Source organism: Geotrypetes seraphini, chromosome 3 (assembly GCF_902459505.1).
Source record: "Geotrypetes seraphini chromosome 3, aGeoSer1.1, whole genome shotgun sequence".
NCBI classification, from domain to species: Eukaryota; Metazoa; Chordata; class Amphibia; order Gymnophiona; family Dermophiidae; genus Geotrypetes; species Geotrypetes seraphini.
In genome coordinates, this window is record NC_047086.1 from 372,624,444 (window position 1) to 372,651,361 (window position 26,918).

A 26,918-nucleotide genomic window follows, 5' to 3' on the forward strand; every position below is an offset into this window, starting at 1 on the left:
TGGAGATATCAAAAGTCAACAACAAACAAAGAATCCAAGAAAAATGCAGTGAAATATCAAGTCGAAAAACAAAGGCAAAAACTGCAGTGATGATGTACAAGATGCCAAGTCTTTAATAAACAATGGTAAAAAATAAATATAAATATAATCATAAAACAGTTTGAATCCAAAAGGATTGATAAACCCAGACCCGACACGGTCTGTGTTTCGAAGAAACACTCCTCCCTCAGGGGTCCTATAATGTATCATATACCAAAAAACCTGATGGATAACATCTGGAATCAGCGGTAAACAGCTGAGCAAACTGTGAAAGCTCCTACGCAGTGCACTACAGTACTCCCCTGAAATTCGCGGGGGTTCCATTCCAAGAACCCCTGCGAATCTTGAAAAACCGCGAATACAGTTTTTCGTGGGGGAGACTGGAGAGGGCAGCGGGAGAGGCAGGAGAGAGCAGCCGGAGCACCGGCGAGTGAAGGAAATCACTCGCTGTATGCTCCGACCGCCTCTTCCTGCACTTAAGTCGGGCCTTACCAATCAGGAGCTGCTTTGACACTGGCTGCTCTCTCCTGCCTCTCCAGCTGTCCTCTTATGGTCGGCGGTCACGGTCAGAAAATGCCGCGAATGACTGGGACTGCGAACCGCCGACCGCGAATGACCGGGGGAACACTGTATACCCAAAAAGTTCAAGGCGATTTACATTCAAAGAGGCAGCAAAATCTACGGGAAGATCACATGCCCTGTTCATTTTTCCATCGGTTCAGGGTTGTAAAAGCAAAAAATTTCTTGATCATACATTAGCATTTCAGGCAGCTTCATACGATAAAGAATTTTGACCGTTGTTGCATACAGCTTGTTCTTATAAACATTTTAGAACTCGGTTGAAAACTTATCTTTTTTCAAACTATCTGGCTAATTAGTTCTATTGTGTTTCTTTTGTTATTTTTTATATAGGGCTCCTTTTACTAAGGTGTGCTAGCGTTTTTAGCGCACGCAGGAAATTACCACGCGTTACACTACGTGCTATGCTTCTAGAACCTAATGCCAGCTCAATGCTGGCGATAAGTTCTAGTGCTCGTGGCAATGTAGCGTGCACTATTTCGCGCGTTAAAACCTTAACGCACCTTAGTAAAAGGAGTCCATAATCTTTTGTAAAACGCATTGAACTTACGGTTACGCGGTCTAGAAGCACGATGTTATGTTATGCTGTTTCAATGAAAAGAAAGCTCTAGGAAGAGGGTTCATAGTTTGCATCTTTTATTCGGAAACAACTATTGATCTTTCAGGCGCTGACTTTTGAAATTTCCTGGTATCATTCAATTATATATTTGGCTTTCTTCAGGCTTGCACATCCATCTTCTTGCTGTAAGTTCTGCACTGATCTCACTATTTCTTCCACAGCTTCTGAGAACATCTCTTCTTGGTGGATGTCATACTGGATCTCCAACTTGCGGAAGACATCCAGTCGAAATGCCTCCAGGAGTGAATTTTCACTTTCTTCCTTTTCACAGAGTCTTGTGTAAGTAAAGTACTCGTATACAAGAAATTACAATGATAAAGACCGTATGGGCCAATCTAGTCAGCCTAACTATGCCATCTACTATCCCCTCTTCTCCCGTAGAGATTCAACATACTTATCCCAAGCTTTCTTGAATCAGCTACACTTTTTGTCTCTGCCACCTTCACTGGGAAGCCGTTCCACACATTCACTACATTTCCTGAGGTTACTTCTGAATCTATCCCCTTTTTCCATCATCCTATACTCCCTCATTCCAGAGCTTCCTTTCAACTAAAAGAGATTTGCCTCATGTGCATTTATACCATATAAGTATTCACTGTTTGGATAGTGGTGCTTTTCCCACAATATATGACAAGAAAAGTGATGGAAAATAAAGAACTGACCAACAAAAGATGTACAGTGTTCCCCTGATGGTTCGCGGTCCCAGTCATTCACGGTATTTTCCTACCACGAACCGCCAACAAGGAGAGGACAGCTGGAGAGGCAGGAGAAGGCAGCCAGAGCGCTGGCAAGTGCAGGAAATCACTCGCTGTATGCTCCGACTGCCTCTTCCCTCACTAAGTCAGGCCTTACCAATCAGGAGCTGCATGTCAATTTTTGACGGAGCGAAAAATCGATCCACTTGTACTCGTTCTACTCCACTCAGGATTTTGTAGACTTCAATCATATCTCCCCTCAGTCGTCTCTTTTCCAGGCTGAAGAACCGTAACTGTTTTAGTCTTTCCTCATACAAGAGGAGTTCCATCCCCTTTACCATCTTGGTTGCTCTTTTTTGAACCTTTTCTAACTCTGAAGAAACTGAACACAATGCTACAGCAGTCAATAAGTTATCTTCAGAAGATGCCATCAATTGTTAGAGCTCCCTGAAGAAGGAATGTTGTCCATATTCCTCAGCCTTCAGGCACAGCTACCACATTCTCAAGGACCATGACAGCCACAAATGAGAGTTTACTGCAACAAGGGGAAATGTCCAAACTCACAAATACTTTATACCTCAGTTTTCAAGCAAAAACTTTACTTTCAATAGTGCCATTGCTACAGAGTAGGTGTGAACATTTTTAACCTGCTTTTGCACAGGTTGAATTTTGTTGGATGAGAATGCTCATATGTTTGAGAATATCATCTACCCTAGCATTTTTTCGAACTATGACCCAACATGCCCCTAGGAAAGCCTCCTTTCCATGCTATTAAAAGCAATGCTTTGTACAACACACATCCGTCTAGCTACAGTGAGCATTGTCAGATTTCAGACATTTGATCTATTGCTTTGAAAAGTATTGTCTGTGTGTAGTTATGGTGAAAAAGCAACCTCGGCTGACTCCAATTTGAGCTCCAATGGGTCCCATCTGTTTGAATAAAGACTATTTTATTCGCTGATAGGATGCCTCCCTTGCCTTTTCTGTTGTACTGTTTGCATTTTAAGGCGAAGAGTTTCTGCTTTCATTTGTCTGTAGTTATGGTGAGGCAAATTGGAGTCAGCTGAGGTTGCAGTAATCTAATTATTTAACATAGATCCCAGCTCCAACAGTGACTGCATTTCTGGAGGAAGAGAAGGGAAATTGAACAGGCAGGGATATAGGTATCCATTAGAGTGCAGATTTTTGGTTTATTCTCATTTCTTTGGTCACCTTCTCATTTCTCAGAATCCTGTATATGAAGTGGATGATTCTTATCACTTTCCCACTAGGTCCCCGGTCACTATGGCGCCTGCAGTCCAAACAAACAGCTCTTCAGATCTGAATTTCTACCTCGGTGTATATGGCGGCATTGTGGTGGCCAATTCCATCTTCACCATCACTCGCGCATTCCTCTTTGCCTATGGGGTCATCCGTGCTTCAACGGTTATTCACAGGAGACTGCTGAATAGAGTGTTCATGGTAAGGGTCTGTAGTTCACAAGGGAGTTTTGGAAACGTTGATACCTTTGTTTACACTTGATTGTATGGTTCTCAAGGAATAACCTAAAAATCTTGTCAATCCCAAAAGAGAACATAAGAACATAAGAAGTTGCCTCCACTGGGTCAGACCAGAGGTCCATCTCGCCCAGTGGTCCGCTCCCGCGGTGGCCCATCAGGTCCGCGACCTGTGAAGTGGTTTCTGACCACTTCTATAACCTACCTCAAGTTCTATCTGTACCCCTCTATCCCCTTATCCTCCAGGAACCTATACAAACCTTCCTTGAACCCCTGTGGGTAAAATTTTTATACCATCCTTAGAATGGTTTATTTGTTTATAGTCCACCTTTTATAAAGCGGATCACAAAACCACACACATAATATAAATAACACACATACATAAAATCAAACAAAAAGAAAATCTTCTCTTGACCATAGCATCCATTATCCCACAACAGAATAAATAATTTTTCAACCCCGGTACTTCATTTTACAAAATAAATGCCGTTTTAGCAGTAATTTAAAAGTCTTCAAATCAACAGGCTTCTACAGGAACAGAAAAGTTTGCTTTGTGAATAATTAAAGCCCCTGATACTTTCTAGGCGTAATGGGAAAAAACTGTATCACTCTGTTGTGAACTGCACCTTGAACATTGTGTGCAATTTTGGTTACTGCATCTCAAAAAAGATATAGCAGAATTAGAAAAGGTACAGAGAAGGGCAGCAGACCTTAGACCTTAGACTTAGTGGGGATGGGCGGACCCGCTATGCCTAAGGCCTGATTGGTCCAGGCTTCTAGAGCCTGGGCCAATCAGGCCTTAGGCTTCGGCGGGATGGGCCGGGAAGGGGCGGGCCCGCCTCATTTCGACGAGGCGTGCCTGCCAGCTGGATGGGCAAGACCCATCTGGCCGTAAGAACAGGTTAGTTTGGTGGGGTGGAGGTTTGGGGGTTGTTAGCGCCGGAGGGGAGGGGGAGGAGGGTGCGTCTTCGGGCAGGAGGGATTGGGCACCCTCCTGCCAGCGATCAATATTGTCGGGGGGGGGGAGGGTGCGTCTTCGGGCAGGAGGGATTGGGCACCCTCCTGCCAGCAATCGATATTGTTGGGGGGGGGAGGGTGCGTCTTCGGGCAGGAGGGATTGGGCACCCTCCTGCCAGTGATCGGACAGGCCGCGGCCCGCTATACTTATAGCGGCAGAGAGATCCCTTGCCGCGATAAGTGTAGCGGGCTGTGTCTAATCTAACCCGATTCTCTAACCAGCGTCTGTAACATGGACGCCGGTTACAGAATCGGGGTTTAGTGTAGGCCGATTCTGAATAGGACACCTTTCCCGGGCGTCCTATACAGAATCAGGGCCTAGGTGTCTTGTGGGCCTCGCCTTCAATATAGGCGGCCTGCCTGGGGAGCATTTTTTTTTTAAAAACGTGCATCCCGATTGGCTGATTAGACAGCTGTAGGACGCCTACAGCTGCCTAAAATCGGGACGCACTTTGGAGAATCAGGCCCTCAGTGTGTAATTATAGAAAATGTGGTAAAAGCAGTTAGCATAGTAAGGTTTAAAAAAGATTTGGACAAGTTCCTAAAAGAAAAGTCCATAGGCCATTGGCAAGATCTCAAAGAGTAAACCAAATTGTATATTGTGTATTTTCCCAGATACTTGTGACCTGGAATGGCCACACTTGGAAGCAGGTTATTGGGCTTGATGGACCTTTGGGGTCTAGCCCAGAATAGCGATGCTTATGTTCTTATACAAATTGTCATTAAAATTAAGTGGCATCTAACCTAGTTAACTTGATAAAATCATCTTCAGTGTGCAAGTGGTCTGGCTGCTTCTAGGTTGCCTCCTACAACCAACTCATAGCACAGCTATGTGTGAACACAAGCCAGAATAAACATGAAACTTAAGTATAATAAGACAGATAGAAAGAGTTTACTGTGTTCATCACCCAGGAATGAAGCTGTTTAAAGAAAACCCACAATTATGTGTTGAATGATAAAAAGAAGAAAAGAGGCTCACCCAACTGCACAAATAGGATGAAAGACAGAAGAGCAAAGAGAATAAACATCAAGTCAACAAATAAATATCTATCCAAGGTATTATTCATTCACAGGCTTAAATTGTCACCCTAGATTTATCTTTTAAAGAGCACTGTGCAGAGAAGAGCCTCTGTCACTCATTGTGACTCTGATGCTCAAAGCTCCAGAGCCCACCCCATACCATAGGAACAACGCAGAAAACTAGTCCTTCAATGCTCAAAGTTAATGGCATTCAAATGATAAAAAATCAAAAGAAAATAAATCCACTCTTCAGCCACACACATACCCCCCCCTAACACCTGTTCTGCCTCGGGCTTTTGCAGCCCAAATGCATGACATTAAATTTTAGCTGCCAAATTTCAGACCATTCTTCAAGCTTCACCAGGTCTTTCTTCATGTTATTCACACCGTCCGGCGTGTTTATTGCAGATTTTCGTATCATCCGCAAAAAGGCAAATCTTATCTGACAACCCTTCAGCAATATTGTTTATAAAAATGTTAAAAAGAACAGGCCCAAGAAGAGAACCTTTCCTCAGAGCAATTTCCATTGACCTCTGTCGCCTTCCACTCAACCAGTTCTTGACTCAGCCCGTCACTTTGGGACACATCCCGAGGGCACTCAGTTTATTTATTAGACGTCTCTGTGGAACACTGTCAAAGGCTTTGCTAAAATCTAAATACACCACATCTAGCGCACAGAATCCATGTTATCTCCGGTCCTATAATCCACAGGATTACAGAAACTTGACCATTACAAAGATCTTATAACCCGCAGTTATCATTCAGGCAGTGGCGTACCAAAGGGAGGGGGGGGGCGGTCTGCCCCGGGTGCATGCCCCAAGGAAGTGCACAGCTGGCCACCCACTGGGGAATAGGCTGCCACCGGGAAAAGGCTTCCACTGCTGTCATCGGGAACAAGCCAGCCAAGTTCTCATAGGCAGTAGAGCACTGCTTTGTTTGGGGGGGGCCCAGGAGCTCTGCCCTAGTGCACAACCTCTCAGCAGCTCCCGGGTCCCCCATCCACCTCCTCCCGGTGCTATAGTTTTAAATCTTCAGGGAGCCACCACACTGTGTCCATGAGCAGGCCTGCCCCTAGAAGTAGAGTGAAGGGCTCCGGGGCAGGCCTGCTGTTTGACACTGTGCGGTGGCTGCCGAAAGATTTTAAACCATAGCCCTGGAAGATGGGTGGGCAGGTGGGCAATGAGCAGCAACCAAAAATTTTGGGGGTGGCCATGGCCTCCGTGGCCTCCCCCATTCTGACGCCTATGTAGTGGCTGATGCTCGCTTCCACCCCCAAAAGCAAAACTAGCAAAGGATATTGGGCTCGGTAACAGGTACAGGAAAAATAAATGGTTGTGTTTCCAAACAGATGGCATCAACGTTTATGTTCTGGCATAAAAAATTCTTATGTTGCTATTTCATAGATGGAGGTGGGAATGATCACCGCAAACCAAGACAGAATGACCAAAAAGGTCTTTATTCAAATGTGTCCATCGTCAAATGTAGAGCAGATACCTAACCGGGCCTGCAGTTATGTTTCTGCTCTACTAACTTTCCCCTACCCCTTTGTGTTATCCTTAACTGTTTTCTTTTCTAAAATGTTGTATTTCACCCTCTACCCTCTTGTTTTTCATTTGTCTGTGGGTCTTGTCCGTGTTTTGGTTCGCACTAATTATTTTAATTTTGACCCCCCCTCGCCTAGAATGTTAATAGACAAATAATCACATTTTTAATAGAACCTTGAAACCTTGAAAACCTTACTCCCACTTCCTTCATGGCTCTGCTGTTCTCCCGTGGGAGTTGGTTGGTTCGCTCTAGTTGCATTGGCTATTTCATAAAGTAAACATTTATGTGCCCACTTTGGCCCTGTTCATATCTCAGATGTTTTTGATTCGAAAGTGGGTCTTCCAGCCACGTGAAACCAGCACATAAACGACCATTTCACCAGGTATTTTAGAACAGGCTCTGTGTCGGCAGTTCCTGTTCTAGAAATACGAGCAGAACTTGAGGCTTGACCTGGATTTGTATGTCCTTTCTAAAGTGCCACTCTGTGTCTGTGATTAGACAAAGATATCAATTTCATGCTTTTAAATAACCATTTTTCCCCCCCAGGCTACAGTGACATTCTTTGATACTACTCCAGTAGGCAGGATCATTAATCGCTTCTCCTCTGACCTGGAATGCACAGATGAAAACCTTCCATTTAGACTCAATATGGTCTTGATCTTTATCTTTATTCTGCTGGGCATGGTGGTGATGATAAGCCTTGGGCTGCCTTGGATTATCTTAGTGATGGTACCTCTCACTGCCGTTTACTTGTACATCCAGTGGTACTATCGTCACACATCGCGGGAACTGAAGCGACTAAATAGCACCACTCTTTCACCAATCTACACCCACTTCTCAGAGACCCTGACAGGATTAAACACTATCCGGGCAACCCGGGCAACAGACAGGTGAGCAGAGCACCACTATCTGTTATGTTAAACCAAGATCTGCTACAATACACGCGTTTCAGTAATGGTGTTATTGTATGAAGGGAGGGAGATGGGTTGATAGTTAAGCAGGTTAGGTAGCATGTTTGAAGGCAGATACACTCAATAACCTTCTCAAAGTGCTTCTACTTCCAACCTCCCCCCCCCCCCCCGCCAACCCCCTACTTCATTATATGCACAAACTATAACTGACTATTTCCATAACACAGTTCACAAAGTTAATCTCGAGCAACACCAGGTCACCTCCATCTCCCCTTTATTCCTGAGCTCTTCCTTTAACCCAGGGATCTCAAAGTCCCTCCTTGAAGGCCGCAATCCAGTCGGGTTTTCAGGATTTCCCCAATGAATTTGCATTGAAAGCAGTGCATGCACATAAATCTCATGAATATTCATTGGGGAAATCCTGAAAACCTGACTGGATTGTGGCCCTCAAGGAGGGACTTTGAGATCGCTGCTTTAACCCTTACCATTATTTTTCTTCCTTCCCAAAAATCACAGCAGAGATCACGGCGCATCTTCTCTCCTCGACAAAACTCACTACCTGTCCCACTGATCCCATTGTCACCTAGCTAACCGGCTCTGTCTCATCTGCTATCACCCTTGCATCTAATATCCTTGGTCTCTCAGTTTCCACCGCAACTACTTCTGCTGCCTTCAAATATGCTACCTATCTAAATGACTTGAATGTGCTGTGCACCACTGTCATCTTGACTTTCTTTCATCCATTCTGGCTTTTGCTCTCTGCATTTTACCAAAACCAGTGCTTGCCAAATTCTCCAGTGAACTGTTCCTAGTCATATCCAAGGGCCCTTACTCAATCCTCATCCTTCCGATTTAACCAATGCTGATCACGGTAACATATTAACATTGTAAATAATCAGTAGTTAAAGAATTGCACAGTCCATCAAGTTTCAAGTTCAAGTTTATTGATTTTTAATATCCCGATCATAAAACAAATATCTGACCGGTTAACAATAAAAAATTTTAAAATAGGAGAGTAAAAACTAGATATTGGTGTATTAGAAGAGTTAGAGAAAACATATTAGACATACACTAACAAACATGACTGTGAGGATAGATGGGAAGGAGGGAAAAGTTACATAATATTAGAAGAAAAGAGATAGAGGGAAGGGATAGGACATGGCCAACAGGCATACTGACAAATCCGCGCATGACAATTGTGCCCCGACAAATGTGCCCCAACAATTGCTCGCACGGACAATTGCGCGCTGGACAATGCCGCCCCGTCAATTGCACCCCGTGAAATGTGCACACCAAAGACAGAAAGTTTGAAAAGTATACATACATTGAAGGCCCTGATTTGCTCAGATTCCTCGGGCCCCGTCCTTTGGAAGAGGCTTGAGGGGCCTAAGGAGTCTGAGCAAATCAGGACCTTCCAAATATCCACTTATGTAAAGGGTTCCCATAATCATCATGTAAACCTTACCCTAACACTAGATAGGAAGTGAACCTTACTGAGGCTGTAGCTCTAACCCCTGCATCACACTCTCCCCCAGTCATCAGCAACTTAATATGGCTTCCTATCCTTACCCCCTAAACCTATCACCTCCCTTCCCCCTTTCTCTATTTATTTATTTAAAAATAATTACTCACTAACATCCAACAATTCTGTGCGAGTTACAATGTAAAACCTGCATAATTAAAAATCAACAAACTAAGACACATATAATACATAAAAACTAAATTCACAATTAAACCAAAGCAAAAATTACATTGATTACTTTATCTCAGAATAAAATCTTTTAGGAAAAACATCTCTTGTATAACATGGTTTAAATCAACTTCCTAAATTGGGGCAAGCTAGATGCACTTTTTAAGTCAATAGGCAGTATGTTCTACAATACAGTACCCTGTACGGTCATCGGAGAATGACAAAAACAGGACACATTCACATGTTTCAGTGATGGAACTTCTAAACACATTTTACTTTCAGAGCACAATGAGACGGCTGGTACAACTGAAGATGAGCACTCCACCCTGTTGGGCTTCCAGGGTTCAAAATCTTAATAAACAAACAAAGAATTTTGAACTCATTCCGAAAAGTAATAGGCAACTTTAAGCCTTGCCTGGTGGTCTAGCGAATTTTCAGGCAGGAGCGATCTTCCCACGCTCCTGCCCCGTGCAGATCGCTCACAGGAAATGGCTCGAGAGATTGCAGGTGCTCAAGGCAGCCATTTCCTGTGAACGATCTGCACGGGACAGGAGTGTGGGAAGATCTCTGCTACCTGAAAACTCACTAGACTACCAGGTAAAGCTTAAGGGGGGGGGGGGGGGGGGCTTACAGGGCTAAAAATAGCCCGAAAAATGAAAAACATTTTCTGGTCAAAAATCGCAAATAACCGAATCCGTAGATATGAAATTTGCGAATACGGAGGGGGAAGTGTATTACTCATGCCTCCACTGGCTACCAGTGCAACAGTCTATAATAGGGACTAACATGATCACTTTTCTTCAGCCCAAATATCATATGGACAGCCGTGTTCTTAGTTCTTAGGTTACAAAACAGTTAAATAGATTAGTTTTTAATAGTTTTCTGAAGTTTAAGTAGGATGAGGAGCGCGAGATAATATTGCCCAGCCAATCAGCAGGTCAACTAAATGATTGGCTGGGCAATATTATCTCACGCTCCTCATCCTACTTAAACTTCAGAAAACTATTAAAAACTAATCTATTTAACCGTTTTGTAACCTAAGACCTCTATGCCCGACCTCTTGTTTCCTGCTCCCCTTTATTTATGGCCCCTATATATTGTACCTTTATCCTGCTCACCTTTATAATTTGTATCTATATTTGCAGATTGTACATATACATTGTACCTGTATCCTGCTTACCTATTTAAATTGTATCTATATTCGCTGATTGTACCTATATTCGCTGATTGTCCAGCCCTTCTTTGTTGTAAACCGCCTCGAACTACTACGGCTTTGGCGGTATATAAGAAATAAAATTATTATTATTACTAGTCTTATAGCCCATTACATTAACGGGTGCTAGAATATATGTGTATATGTCTGTCTTTATTTCTTTCTCTCTCTCCTTAGCCGCTTTCTGTATTACTGTCTTTCTTTTTCCTCGGCTGTCCACCACCACCCCTTGGCTGCTCCCCCTGTCCATTCTCCCTTCATTTTACCTCCCCTGTGTCTACCACCACCCCTTCACTGCTCCCCTTATCCAGCAGCAGCCCTTCTCCCTTTGTTTTACCTCCCCCCTGTCCAGCAGCACCTCTTTCCTGCTCTCCCTGTCCAGCAGTAGGCCTCCCTTCCTTTTTCTTCCCCCGTCCATCAGCACCTCTTCCCCTGTCCAACAACACCTCTTTCCTGCTCCCCCTGTCCAGCAGTAGGCCTCCCTTCCTTTTTCTTCCCCCGTCCATCAGCACCTCTTCCCCCATCCATCAGCACCTCTTTCCTGCTCCCCCTGTCCAGAGATAAGCCTCCCTTCTTTTTTCTGCCCCCCCTGTCCATCAGCACCTCTTCCCCTGTCCAACAGTACCCCTTACCTCCGTTCACGTCTGCCCTCCGCCGACAGCCGCCTCAAGCCGCGGCGGCCTCCAGGCACCGACAGCCGCCTCGGTAACGTTTCCACCATCCCTGCCATCGCCACTGCTTGAGAGGCCCGTGGGACCGAAGGTGGTTAGCATGTCTGGGGCTCAAGAGGAGGAGTCCTGGTGTCGCGCATGCGCACTCCTGCCGACCACTGACCTACAGATCAGGGAACACGCGGTAAGAGTGCACTTGCGCGCTTAGCATTTTATTATTATAGATTATTATTCTCAATTTGCCAGTATTCTGTAAAGAAAAATAGGGGCTTACATTCCTTCATGGAATAGGCTTTTATCTAATGCCTCCAGACATCTGTTTACTTACCCGACAGTAAAAACCTGTTGATATAAAAGATTCTTGGATAGAACTCTTGCCTTTCAAGCAGGCACAAAGAATAACTGGTTGGCCAACTTTGTTAAACCTGCTTCTTCTTATTATAAGAACATAAGAACATAAGAAGTTGCCTCCACTGAGTCAGACCAGAGGTCCATCTCGCCCAGCGGTCCGCTCCCGGGGTGGCCCACCAGGTCCGTGACCTGTGAAGTGGTTTTTGTCCACTTTTATAACCTACCTCTAGTTCTATCTGTACCCCTCAATCCCCCTATCCTCTAGGAACCTATCCAAACCTTCCTTGAACCCCTGTAAAGTGCTCTGGCCTATCACCTCCTCCGGAAGCGTGTTCCATGTGTCCACCACCCTTTGGGTAAAAAAGAACTTCCTAGCATTTGTTCTAAACCTGTCCCCTTTCAATTTCTCCAAGTGACCCCTAGTGGCTGTGGGTCCCCACAGTTTGAAGAATCTGTCCTTATTCACTTTCTCTATGCCCTTTAGGATTTTGAAGGTTTCTATCATGTCCCCTCTAAGCCTCCTCTTTTTCAGGGAGAACAGCCCCAGCATTTTTAACCTGTCAGCGTATGCAAAATTTTCCATACCTCTTATCAGTTTAGTCGCTCTTCTCTGGACTCCCTCGAGTACCGCCATGTCCTTCTTGAGGTACGGCAACCAGTACTGGACACAGTACTCCAGGTGCGGGCGCACCATTGCGCGATACAGAGGCATGATGACTTCCTTCGTCCTGGTTGTGATACCCTTTTTGATGATGCCCAGCATTCTGTTTGCTTTCTTTGAGGCTGTCGCACACTGCGCCGATGGTTTCAATGTTGTGTCCACCATCATCCCCAGGTCTCTTTCAAGGTTGCTCACCCCTAGCAATATTCCCCCCATTTTGTAGCTGAACATCGGGTTCTTTTTCCCTACATGCATGACCTTGCATTTCTCTACGTTAAAACTCATTTGCCACTTTTTTGCCCATTCTTCCAGTCTCGTTAGGTCCCTTTGCAGGTCTTCACAGTCTTCCGTGCTTCTAACCCTGCTGCAGAGTTTGGTGTCATCAGCAAATTTGATAACCTTACATTTCGTCCCCGTCTCCAGGTCGTCAATAAATATATTGAACAGGAGAGGTCCCAGCACCGACCCCTGTAGAACTCCGCTCGTGACCCATTGCCAGTCTGAGAACTGGCCCTTTACTCCAACCCTCTGTTTCCTGCCTGCCAACCAGTGTTTGATCCATCGGTAGATATCCCCTTGCACCCCGTGGTTCCACAGCTTTTTAAGTAGCCGTTCGTGAGGTACCTTGTCGAAGGCTTTTTGGAAGTCAAGGTAGATGATGTCTATGGATTCCCCCTTATCCATCTGGCTGTTTATTCCCTCAAAGAAGTACAGCAAGTTCGTGAGGCACGACCTTCCCTTGCAGAAGCCATGCTGGCTCGCCTTCAGTTGTCCATTGTTTTCTATGTGTTCGCAGATTGTGTCCTTAACCAGTGCTTCCATCATCTTTCCCGAAACCGAGGTCAAGCTCACAGGCCTGTAGTTTCCTGGGTCACCCCTTGATCCCTTCTTAAAGATGGGTGCGACATTTGCTATTTTCCAGTCCTCTGGGATCTCCCCAGTTTTTAAGGAGAGGTTACATATTTGGCAAAGTGTTTCTGCTATTTCATTTCTCAGTTCTTTTAGTACCCTTGGGGGATGCCGTCCGGGCCCGGTGATTTGTCGCTCTTCAGTCTGCCTATCTGTTTGAGGACATCCTCTTTGCTTACCTCTAGTTGTACCAGCCTTTCATCATGGTCTCCGGTTATAATTTCCTCGGGTTCTGGGATATTGGTTGTGTCCTCCCTGGTGAAGACTGACGAGAAGAATTTGTTTAACCTGTCAGCTATCTCTTTTTCCTCCTTTATCACTCCTTTCTTGTCTTTTAGAAAATTGGTAAAAACGCAGCTGTTTGATCGATTTATATCATAAAGTTTTATCGGTTTGAACTTCATTCTTCTCTCTTAATGTATTTTTGTTTAATTTCATTTTTATTCATTGTATTTTTTTACTGATTGTCCAGTACTTCTTTTTTTTTTTAATTTCTTTATTCATTTTTAAACTTACATCAAGAGTGCAGTAAATATCAACCAAATATAATACAACATCACTTGAAAAATTTTCAATATCATACACCAAGAAGATTTAACCCCCACCCCCCTCCCAAATTCATATACAACTAATATATACCACATGAAAATAATATCTTACGACAATCATCTATATATTCTTAATGGAAAAACAAGAAATCCCCCCCCCAAAATTCACATGTGTATTAAGATTGGGAAAAGTGTAACTTATTCATTACTATAATTTAATAATGGTCCCCACACATCCTTAAATTTATTATAATAACCTTTTTGAACAGCCAACGCTCTTTCCATTTTATACACATGAAATTGTCCAGTACTTCTTGTTGTAAACTGCCTTGAACTATCACGGTTTTGGCAGTATATAAGAATACATTATTATTATTATTATTATTATTATTAATTCTAGACACCTGTTATAGAATTGCCCAACCTCCTCCCCACCCGAAGTCTGAAAATCTATGGCTAAGGAAGTTTCATGTTTACCAGGTACTTGTAGCCCCACCAGTAACAGGATACTGGATTTGATAGACCTTTGGTTTGATCTAGTATGCTAGTTATTAGGTCTTCTTTTCTACCAATGTTGAAAAAGTAATCAAGCTGTAACATGATTGCTGTGGAAGGCTCATGGCCAGAAAGAACCAGTGGCAGGCCAGGGGGGGGGGGGGATCCAAAAAAGAAGCGCTTGATGCAGGAATGCTAGAAATCAAACTATGAAACTAGAAAGCTATGTTGATTTTACCAGTTGTCTAATGGGTGAATTATTTGTCCTCTGAGAACTTTCTGTATATACCAGTAACTATGTTGGCTTTTGACTCTATATGACTCATTAAAAAAAAAATACATTGTCTACTTTAGCATTAACCCTGGATTATGTGCCCGCTACAGGTTTGAACAAGAGAACGAGGTGCGATTGGAGATGAACCAACGTTGTCTGTTTGTCAGTAACACTGCTCTGCAGTGGCTAGACATCCGTCTGCAGATGATCGGTGTGGCTGTGATTACAGCAATTGCAGTGATTGCCATCATTCAACATCAGATGGAATCTGGCGACCCAGGTTCACAAACTATTTTATCTCTTGCTTCTTTCCTCGGCTGCACTGAACCTGAGCATAGCCTGCTCCTTCTACCAGGAGTACAATGAAAGGCTTAAGAACATAACATAAGAATAGCCTTACTGGGTCAGACCAATGGTCCATCAAGCCTAGTAGCCTGTTCTTAACGGTGGCCAATCCAGGTCCCTAGTATCTGGCCAAAACCCAAAGAGTAGCAATATTCCAACATCTCAAAGAATAGCAAGGTTCCGGAACCCCAATGAGAGCCAACCTCATCGGTGATGTTACAGTGGCTTAATTGTCCTATACTTGGCTCATGTAAGAACATAAGAATACTGGGTCAGACCAATGGTCCATCAAGCCCAGTAGCCCGTTCTCACGGTGGCCAATCCAGGTCACTACTACCTGGCCAAAACGCAAGGATTAGCAATATTCCATGCTACTGATCCAGGACAAGCAGTGGCTTCCCCCCATGGCTTATCTCCTGCTCACCCTCTTTTTTTTCCTTGCTCATATCTTGGGAAACTGAGGTGCCTAAGCATAAACTGCTCCAATACATGGGAGGATACAAGGAGATTATTCTCTTATATACTTTTATTCAAAAGCAGTTCAAGGACTTGTGGAAGAGTAGTAGACAAAACCCAATACTCCCTCTAAGGATTGGCCGGGTAAATGCAAATTTTTTCTGACGTGAGCAACAGGTTCTAAAAATCAATAATTTCCCAGATTTGCAAGTATTTTTGTGAGCGACCATGTAAAATCTGCGAGGATGCTCCTAGAATGTATGAGTGATTGCTCATGTGCTCAGCTTAGAGCAGTGGTCTCAAACTCGTGGCCCAGGGGCCACATGCGGCCCGCCAGATACTATTTTGAGGCCCTTGGTATGTTTATCATAATCACAAAAGTAAAATAAAGAGTTTTACCTCATGCAAAATTGTCATGTCTTTAATAAGACATGAACTATTTTTTCTGAGGTCCTCCAAGTACCTACAAATCCAAAATGTGGCCCTGCAAAGGGTTTGAGTTTGAGACCATTGGCTTAGAGGGAACATAGGACAGAATGTGGTAGGGAAATAAACCAAAATAGCACAATGGGCCTCGATGAACTGGGACTAGTCATTACAGTACTGTCCCCAAATGAGCCATGTTTTGGCATGCAATGCCTGCGTCAGAGGTCAATCAAGTGTCTTGTGATAATAAAACAGGCCACTAGGTGGTTTATTCTAACATACTGTACTTTACAGTACTGAATATCAATTGCACAGCTGAAATGAAGTAAATAATAAATGGTAAAAGTTGTGTCTAATTTGAAGAAAGTGAAAATTATAAACTGTGGTAGAGACATGGAAGGAAATGTCCTTACAAAGAACTTTAGTTGATAGTTGAGAAATTAGTTATGGGGTGCTTTGGCGAGTGAGGATGGACTTAGAACAGTATCTGTCAAACTTTTTTTTAGCTTTGGCATACTAAACGGAGCAAATGTTTTTTTGCGGCACATTATCTAATATAATAAAACGGTAAGCCGCGCATGCGCACTTCCTATGCGTGGGTCCGTTTTCCATGAGCTGCAGCTAGGAAGTGGCATGCGCGGCTTACGGTCTGGCCTCGTGGCCAGAGTTCGTATGCGGAGGACAGATCGTGAAAGCACAGCCGGCGACTCCCCCCCTCACTCACTGCCAAAACCACCACCTCCTCTTTCTCGCTGGCTCACCCGCTTTTAAATGCTGTCTTAACGCTGGCTTTGCTGTCTTCTGTCCACTGCGGCCCGCCATCTCTGACTACTTCCTGTTTCCGCTAGGGTTGGCCGCAGTGGATAGAAGACGACGAAGCCAGGGGCTGTAGCCGCCGATCTCCGTTCCTCCGGGGGGGGGGGGGGGGGGGTCTGGGAGGAGATGGATCGCAGCCACTCAGCGCCCCCACCGAGGAGCCCAGCAACTTTCCGCTGCCCGGGACCCGACTCATTTGCCGCCCCCCCTCTTCCTTACCGCGAGCCCGACTGGCGATTTAAGCAGCGTGTCAGCAGTCTTCACACGCTGCTTCGGGCCCTTCTACTGCCCTGATTTGCTCTGGACATGCCAGAGTAAATCAGGGCAGTAGAAGGACCCGAAGCAGCGTGTGAAGACTGCTGACACACTGCTTAAATCGCCAGTCGGGCCCGCGGGAAGGGAAGGGAAGGGGGGGGGGGGTGCGGCAAAGGACTCGGGCCCGCGTTTGTAGTCGCGACTGTGGGAAGGGAAAGAGGGTAGAGGAAACGCTAATGCAGGCACAGGGAACTGGTGTGGGGGGAGGGAAATGGAAAGGGGAGGGAATGCAGCTTTGCACAGACAGACAGGGAGAGGAAGGGACACAGAAAGACAAGAAGAAAGACACAGGGACAGGTGCACAGGGAACTGGTGTGGGGGGAGGAAATGCTGCTTTGGAAAGACAGACAGAGGGAGGAAGGGACACAAAGACAAGAAGAAAGACACAGGGGCAGGTGCGGGACAGCGGGAGTCGTGTCAGGAGGGGTGCGGGATGCTGCAGAGGGAACTTTTCCAATGGGTGCAACTGGGTGGCTGTCGGGAGCCTTTGATCAGGGGCAGAGCAAGGTAAGTGTATCATAGGGATAAGAAGAAGGAGGGGGGAGAAAAAGGAAGGGACGCCTACTGCTGGACAGGGGGAGAAGGAAAGAGGTGCTGATGGACAGGGGGGTGAAGAAAAAGGAACGGAGGCCTAATGTTGGACAGGGGGAGAAGGAAGGTGCTGCTGGACAGGGGGGAGGTAAAACAAAGGGAGAAGGCCTGCTGCTGCATAAGGAGAGCTGTGAAGGAGTGGTGGTCGACACAGGGGAGGTAAAAAGAAGGGAGAATGGACAGGGGGAGCAGGCAAGGGGTGGTGATGGACAGCCAAAGAAAAAGAAAGACAGAAAGAAAGAAAGCGGCTAAGGAGAGAGAGAGAAAGAAATAAAGAGAGACACACACACGCACCCGTTAATGTAACGGGCTATAAGACTAGTAATTGAAATAAAATTGCAAAACCAACAGAAAAATAAATTTGAGAGTTATTTATTTATTTAAAGTTCTTTAAGCTATGTATGGGTAATTGTAACAACAGTGAAACTCATAAGCGGCAGAACGGGGGGGACTACAGGGGCCATGGCCTTCCCAAAATTGCCAATCGGAAGTATGGCTCTCACAACTCCCCCACCTAGCGCCTACCCGCTGCTGAAATTTAAAATCTTCTGGGGCAGCCAATGGCGCAACGAAGCCAGCCTCCCGCCATCGGCCTGCCCCAGAAGTGTTCTTTCTGCCTATGCGGGAAGAAGAAGTGCTGCAGAAAGAACACTTCTGGGGCAGACCGACAGTGGGAGGCTGGCTTTGTTGCACTATCAGCTGCCTGAAAATTTTAAATTTCAGAAGGGGGAAGATGGTAGGTGGGGGAATCAGGAACTGGGGCGAGGTCGCATAGTAGGATCCAGCTGAGAGGGGAGGGCTGGGGTTGGGAATGAGGGAAGGACAGACTGCATGGGCTGAGGGGGGTAGGGGGGTTGGGAAAGCAAGAAGGACAGATGTTGCGCAGGCTGGGAGGGGGTTGGGAAGGACCGCAGCTGCACAGGCTGGGGATTAGGAAGGGAAGGAAAGAGAGACACTGTTGGTGGACGAGGGAAGAGAAAAAGAAAATTCTTGGACATAGGTGTGTGGTTAACTATTATATGATGTTAATGAGATTATATTGTGTGTATATATGAAAAATGAATGGAAAAATGGTATTACAATTAGTATTATTATTATGGGGGGCAGGGTCTGGGGGCGGAGTCTTTGGGCCTCCCCAAACAAAAAAGCATTCCACTGCCTTTGATGAAACTAAAGTAGATAGAATAGAATTACTAATTAATGTGATGGATGAGCTTGTTTTTGAGTGCAAATTAACTCAAAAGGTGGCTCGATAGTTGACAAGCAAACATGCATTTCATCATCCACCATCTGCAGTCGTTCTCTTTTTTTTTTATTTAATTTCTTTCAGAGCTGAAAATCCAAGTTCTCAAAGATAAGAAGATCCAAACGGTAACAAAGCATTAATTGCTTTGTTGCTCAAGTTAGGATAGCTACTGCATAAAAAATACAAATAAAATGACTTGCCATTAGTTTTCAAGGACCAATCACGTCAAGGAATGATGCTTGCCTGGGCGGTTATATCCTTACACATGCAGACTCTCATAACAGTGACAAACTCATGCGTATGCGACGTGCATGTCATCTATTCTAGTGTATACTTATGAAGGGAATTGAACGGACACGTATCAGAACTTTAGTAAGTGTCCTTAGGCATATGTTGTTTAAAGATGCAAAGGTAGGCCCTGTTTATCTTTCCCTTCTTTGAAGATGGTATAAGGACATCTATGTTTGTCTTTCTTTCTTTGACATGAATGTTTAAACAGAGTTGTAGTGAAGTGAATTCAATTGTTTTGTTAAGCCGTATTTACAGACAGATTTAGTTAAGAAGCTCTGCTGGTCAAGGCTTTTTCTTACCTTTTGGACTTCAATCTCTAGATAGGAAAAATGCTGATGTGTTTAAAGTTTCATGTGACCTTACGTCACATGCCATCACATGCTGGCAAACCTGATTCGTATAAATATGTGAAACTCATAATAAAAGACGGACATATTTGAAAGATGGTTTCTGGTCTTTAAGATGTGTCCCCAGGTACCTGACTTACAAATGACAGAGACAGAGAAAGTATGGGGCAGGAATTGGGACCTGAATCCTTTTCAGTTGGGGGCTTGTCCGCGATGGGCAGATGATATCACCGGTATTTTGTGAGTATTTCTGAATTTTTTCTGTTCTTTAATACTCACTGGATAGTGGTGACCTGTACCCAACCCTTTATTTTAAGTTCAAGCTTTGGGTTCTATTATGGAGTTTTTTTGGGAAAAATCTCGGGGTACTTTCGGTAAGCGCCCCTCATATATATAAGCAGCTGCCATTCTTTCGGAAAGAATGAAATTATTTATAGAACCCCCCTGCCCACTCTGTCATTTGTAAGGTTAAAAACTTTTATAGAGTATAAGATTTTATTGTCTCTTATTACTGTACCTCGCTTATAAGGTAAGATAAGCGAATATTTTTGCATTGTTATATGGGTTTTGTAATGAGTCATAAAGGCACTTACTCCTAGACAAATGAGACTTGTACGGCTGTGTGTGTGTATGACATTTTTCCTTCAGCTCCCATCTTTCTGTGTCACCAATGTTTACTACTGAGGTAGGACATGCTGTTATGTGGAATGAATTGAATGCGCTGTTTGAATCAGTCTAAGATCTTTCCCTTGTAGTTAAAAAAAAGAAAAAAAGAAAAAGAAAAAATTCCGTTTTAAAGGTTTTCTTTCTTGTGCAGAGCAAAGCTAATCTGTTCTTTGCTTTCATTATCAGGGTCTGTGCATGAATGTTTTTGTCCCTTCCCCCAGACTTCTCTGTTTGGGCTTCCACTGACCCCCTATAGTGCTTCTTTGAAATTACTCATTCTTGGTTTTATAAAGCAGTAAGGTGAGATTCCACTGCTTGTCTCTTGACTTTTCTCCGGCATTATCAAAACCACCATCTCTTCTTATAATATGCCCATCGCTCTTGTTGCCAAAGCTGATGGCATTCCCTGTTTCGTCCTAGATTTAGGGCTGTTAATGTTTTGGTAATTCTCATTGCCCTTATGTTTCTTCCACCATTCCACCGGCAGCCAATGATTTTTTTTCTGTCATTTTCCTAAATTAATGTTTTATTTTAGTCCCTTTGGTGAAGCTTTTCAGCTCCCTTTTTGCCTTCACCTTTAAGCAACAGTATACCTAGTGTGGAATGTCCTTCGGGCTATTCTACAAGTCATGCACTGCCCCTCATGGTCCTATAATGATTGTCTGTGTGTGGTCACAAGGTGTCACGAAATAAACTGCACTGGTGTACATCTGAAGTGAAATACCTGGGTTTTGTCCTGTCTCATGGTCAGAGGAAAATCTGCACTTTCTGCACTGCTGCTATTCTGGGTCGGCCCCGCCCAGCTACCAAGAAAGACATGCTTACTTTTCTTGCTATGATTGGTCACTGCCGCCAATGGATCTCTGCTTGTTCCTTCTATGACCAGATTTTGAGACAGACCCTGGTTTCTGAAATGACTGCTCTTATCAGATGGACTTATGAAATGTTGGACATTTAAGATGTGCTTTGGTTTTTAGCTCAAGTTTGGGTTTTCCTGCTTATGCCCACATGTTTTATCTCTTTGTTTGGGACTATTGTAACACCATGAAGGGAGAACATGGCGGTAAATTACGCTCTGTTGCCTTTTTTTTATAGTCACTCCTGTTCAAGAAAGCCCTGGCTGCTTGTGCTATTGTGGTAGAGATGGTTACTTCTCTGATCCTAGGTCACCCCATTACCCTTCACACTCTTCACGATGTTCAAGCCCTTCTTTTAAATGGGCTTTCGGGTCTCACGGGTGAACAGGATTCTCTTCCTCTCTTTTTTCACAGCTTCCTCTGAATTTGATGCCTGGCGTTTGGCAGGTGCCCAAAGCCGCCCTTTTAGACGGACTTTGGTGCAAAGAGGGGAAACCCTGGATACCAGCTGCTAGCTCTCCCTTATTCATTGCCCAATATCATGGTATTGGTTATCGTAGTGCTCGCTCGACATTTTAACTTCTTGCTAGTGATATTTTCATTCTTGACCTTTTGCTCCTTGATACAGAGATATATAGCTTGATAATTACAGCTGGCACGGTTGTGAATTGAAAATAAATTGGAAAATACAATTCCTTTCTATTGTTTTAGCTGAAATTAGGATGTTGCTAATTTAAAATGTTTTTTCCGGATTTATACATAGCCATCCCAGATCCGTTTTGGCACAGATATTTCTAATGTTTTCCACGGGTCCTCTTTATCACTGCAGAGATAGAGACGCTCCAAAGAGACATTAGCTTTATGCCTTTTTCCAAATATGAGATGGTTATGATATACATTATTTGTTGTTTTGGTTTTTTTATATCAATGTGTTTATTTGCAGAGTTAAATTCAGCCCTGCACACTTGACAGATGGAGTAATAGCTCCACGCTTAAAAACTTTATGTTTTGTCTGTGTCATGTCTACTTGTTTTAGTTTAGTGGGTACCCCAGGATACATAATATTGGCCATTTCTAGAGCTCTTTTTCCACTTCTTACTAGCCTAACTGCGCAATGTTCTTTTACTTTTAGCTTTTATATTCTGAATATAGTTTAGTTAGGGGTTATAAGAAAAAGTTTTACTTTATACAGCGTTTATTTCGTGGTGTTCCCTACATATGATCCATTCAATATACATTTCTGAATACATTCAGTACATCAGTATGGTCTCTCTGAAGTGCATAATAGTTATATGCAGCACGATAAAAACATATCCTTTTGGATTGTTCAATTAAGAACCTTAAGCAAGTGAGTATTGTCTCTCTTTTGCCATGGCTATGCTAAGTGAATGAATTGGTATTGTGCATGTTGCCACATTCAGTACAGGCAACATGGTTTCTCTTGTTTTCTATCTCTTATTTGGATCACATTGGAGTACAGCTGCTGAATGATATTTGGAATGCTTTTCAAGCATTTCTTTTCAAGTATCTCTTTCTGTATGCACAGATATCTGGCTGCTCTCCCTTTGAGATTCTCACGGGATGACCTTTCCCCGCCCCATGGGTGGATTTTCCCTTGATACAGGAGGAATACGTCCAAAAGCTAATTGAAATATTAGGGCTTGTTCAAAGAAACGTGTCTTGCACTTCTCCTTTCTCTCCACAGATTCCTACCCATTTTTTCCAGCCTGGTGATTATCCAGCAGCTTTCCAAGGATCGGAAGCAGACAGATTTCCCCTTTGGCCTTCCCACTACTGTGATCGCTGTGCCCAGGCCCGCTGCACTCACTGAGGAGTTTCCTGTTTGGATCCACGCAAGTCGCTTGAAGAGGGTTAACCTAAAACCCCAGAAGCAAGTCTTCCCTGCGCAGATTTCACCTCCTCCAGTAGAACAACATGATGATCTCATTGCAGCATTCTACTGGCACTGCTGCTGCTAGTTTTTCTCCCTGTATGGATCATTTCTAACTGGGTCTACAGGGATGATGTGTTCTGGGTTCACGACACTTTCTGCCCATACCCATCTGTAAATGACACTCCTACTGTAAACAGCACCCCCGACACCTCTTTGCGAACACAATGTCAAGCTGGACTACTCCCTCGCAAAGGCTGTCCTTCAATTGGAATCCAGAAAAGACCGATAGTATGCTACCCTTTGGTATAATTCCAGCAGTGTGCAAGTTGCCACCTTCTCCTTTGAGTATTGTGACATTGTGGACTGTTCATCAATTGATATCCCAAGGCTGTGCCATTGGTCCTCAGAGATTCCTAAAACTAAGGACATATATGTATATGTTACTGACTTACGTTGGGGGGATAAGTGTGCATTCTGGGGAGTGGTAGGGTGGAATATTAATACTGACTGGGCTTATAAACTAGAAAATACCCTGAAAAACAGTGGACCAAAATGGTAAATCACTGCTTACTTGTATGACCCTTCATAAGGTTGGACACTGTTATAGGAAAAGTGTTCCTGCACAAATTATTAAGCTTTCTCTTACTATTGACAACCCTAGACCTACTGATGAAGGTATGTACATTATGGACATGTGGTTTAAGGGTGGGTCTAGCTATCATCAGTTTTCTTATGGGATCTATCTACCTCCACTCATCCTCTCCCGCCATTTTGTGGGGGCCCCAAAAAATACTAACCCACTGGCCCCTACATTCAATAAATTTACTGACATGATGGCTATTGCCAATCCCACTTTTGAAGATACTGTGGCTGTTGAGGTAGGGTTTTCAGAACCTAACCTTTGGTTAGAATGGATGAAATTCACTGCTGATCAACATAATAAGAGTAATTGTTACATATGTGCTCAAGCTAGACCCCATCTAGGAACCGTACCTCTGGACCTCCCTCCTGGTATCCAACCATGCCTTTTTGGGTTATTTACCAGTATCTCCTCTAATTTTACCTATCCCCTTTGTGTACTGCAGTGTTCTAAATACCCTTTGTTGCCAGGACAGCAAAAGCTTGATATTGCCGTTATCATCTATAAGGGCAATTACATATGTCATGTTTCTAATCTGACACAGAGTAGTTTTGTAGGTAATTTACCCCCAGGTTATTGTTCTGTCTTGGCTCATAGGTATGCCCCATTGTTGCTGCATTAGATTTGATATTTACTGGCTTTATGGAGACTTTTGGCTCCCTGTTAAGCTACCCAGCCAGTGGATAGGCCAGTGCACTTTAGTTAAGGTTACTATGCTTCTGCATATTCTTTCTGAAAGGCATCCTTCCTATTCACATGGTTTTTCCTTTTATTTGTCTTGATATAAATCTGATCACATGTATACATAGATGCTATAGGGGTCCCAAGAGGGGTCCCAGATGAATTTAAGGCCCGAGCTCAGGTTAAGGCTGGGTTTGAGTTCCTTATTCCCTTTATTACTATTAATAAGAATGTTGATCGGATTAGTTAAAATTATTATAATCAGCAACGCTTTGTGAACTATTCTAGGAACGCCTTGCAAGGTATTACTGATCAATTAGGCTCCACTTCTCAGATGGTTCTCAAAATCATATGGCCCTAGATATGATTCTAGCTGAGAATTCTGAAAAATTCTCCTCAGTATTTTATGCTGTTGTACTTTTCTTTCTGACAATATAGGTCCTCCTATGGACATTCAGAAATTAGCAGACCTCTTTGCTGAGTTCAAATGTAACTCTGATTTATCTAATTCTTGGGATCAGCACTTTAGTTGAATGCATAATCTCTTATTATTTGCACTCTTATCTTGACTGCTCATGTACTGTGTTATTCGTATTACAGCTCCTAAAAAGACCCCTCCTTGAGAGACATACCTAGAGTATCACTCCCTTCCAGCTCATGCTGTGTATTTGTGACGTCATTTACATGACGTAAGAGGGGAATTGAACGGACACGTATCAGAACTTTAGTAAGTGTCCTTAGGCATATGTTGTTTAAAGATGCAAAGGTAGGCCCTGTTTATCTTTCCCTTCTTTGAAGATGGTATAAGGACATCTATGTTTGTCTTTCTTTCTTTGACATGAATGTTTAAACAGAGTTGTAGTGAAGTGAATTCAATTGTTTTGTTAAGCCGTATTTACAGACAGATTTAGTTAAGAAGCTCTGCTGGTCAAGGCTTTTTCTTACCTTTTGGACTTCAATCTCTAGATAGGAAAAATGCTGATGTGTTTAAAGTTTCATGTGACCTTACGTCACATGCCATCACATGCTGGCAAACCTGATTCGTATAAATATGTGAAACTCATAATAAAAGACGGACATATTTGAAAGATGGTTTCTGGTCTTTAAGATGTGTCCCCAGGTACCTGACTTACAAATGACAGAGACAGAGAAAGTATGGGGCAGGAATTGGGACCTGAATCCTTTTCAGGAATTTTTTAAAATAAAGTAAAATTCTGGAATCTCTTGTGGCACACAGTTTGAGATAGATTGGCCTAGAAGGATAAGGGATTTTGCTAAGAAATGGCTTATATCTGTCCATGACGGGCACAATGGACCCTTTTCATGGAGCAGCATTTGAACTAAGCAACGAAGTAGACTAGCAATTACTCTTCCTCTCAAACAGAAAGAGGTGCAGTGAACAAAGTAAGCCCATAATTAATCATATAACAAGAGGACTGTGAGAAATGATAGCTACTGACGAAATTGGTGGAAATACAAACACTATTTAATGTTAATTATTGGCATTTAGGGATCCTTTCACATATACACTCTTTAAACCCTTGTTAATGCAGTTGCATGTGTAAAGCTTCTATCTTGCCTTGCATTCATTTTCAATCCCCACTTCCTGCCCAGGCATTCAAGTTCCCGACTTTCTTTCTCTGCAGGGCTGGTGGGCCTGGCGCTGTCATATGCTCTCTCCATCATTTTCCTACTTTCTGGGCTCATTTCCAACTTCACTCAGATGGAGACAATGATGGTGAGTCTGGAGAGAGCACAGGAGTATTCCACTGAGATCCCCAAAGAACCTGAAGATGGAGTCATACAGGTAAGGACTAGAAAACCACTGGGAGAGTAAAGCCCAGGCAAATGTGAATTATGCAATGCTGGGATCTCTCTGCACTTTTCTGCATGTTTTCCTCTTTTCTCCAGTTTCATGATTTATTCAGTAATTTCCTACAATGTTCGACCTTTGTACTTTATAGCAAAGTTGATATTGAAAAGGTTTTATCCTGTTAGCTGTACCTACTACCCAGATAATTCCTACCAAGACAGATATTAAGCAGTACTATTTAGATAGTCCTCCTAAATATCTTAAAAGACCACCACCTGGATAACTACTGGACATATGTGCCCTGTATAAGAGACTTCGTGAGGCTAAGCTTCCCCAGCCCAAAAACTGAAGTCCCATCTTCACCAGCCAAGGTGCTGGCATTTCTTTCTCCCCCCTCCCCCGCCGTGGTCCCTTCACCTAACCTTGATTGTTTCACCTAACCTGATAGCAATACCATAACGATTAAAACAGGCCACTTCAGTGCCTTTCCTGTAATGTGCCTCGCCTCCTTTGATGCCACTTCCTGTTTCAACACGATCAAGGTGCATCACAGAGAAGGCACCGAACCAGATTGTTTGTTTAATCACTACGTTGTTGCTACTGGTAGAGATCAAAGGGGTGAGAATGAAGGGGAGAGATACTGTGATCTGTGTGAATTGTGTTTGTGAATGCACTTCAGTTAGGGAAGGGTGGAAGATGATCCCATTAATTCAGAAAAGGACCCTTTAAAGAGCGACTGGATGGGGGTGGGGGGTGTAGGCAATTTCTTTGGCCAATGAGGAGCGGGCAACAGGAGGGGAA

General features: G+C 43.7%; 1 protein-coding gene across 3 annotated transcripts in view; it reads left to right on the forward strand.

The window, feature by feature from the left end:
• The window catches only part of LOC117357597 (multidrug resistance-associated protein 7-like), a 90,517-nt gene that overhangs the window by 43,518 nt on the left and 20,081 nt on the right, over positions 1-26,918 (forward strand). For all 3 annotated transcript variants that reach the window (XM_033938417.1, XM_033938418.1, XM_033938419.1), the window contains 5 exons: positions 1,399-1,516; positions 3,204-3,393; positions 7,557-7,900; positions 14,844-15,013; positions 25,951-26,111. In XM_033938417.1, the coding sequence (XP_033794308.1) occupies positions 1,399-1,516; positions 3,204-3,393; positions 7,557-7,900; positions 14,844-15,013; positions 25,951-26,111 (983 nt within the window). The remainder of the gene's footprint in view (positions 1-1,398; positions 1,517-3,203; positions 3,394-7,556; positions 7,901-14,843; positions 15,014-25,950; positions 26,112-26,918) is intronic.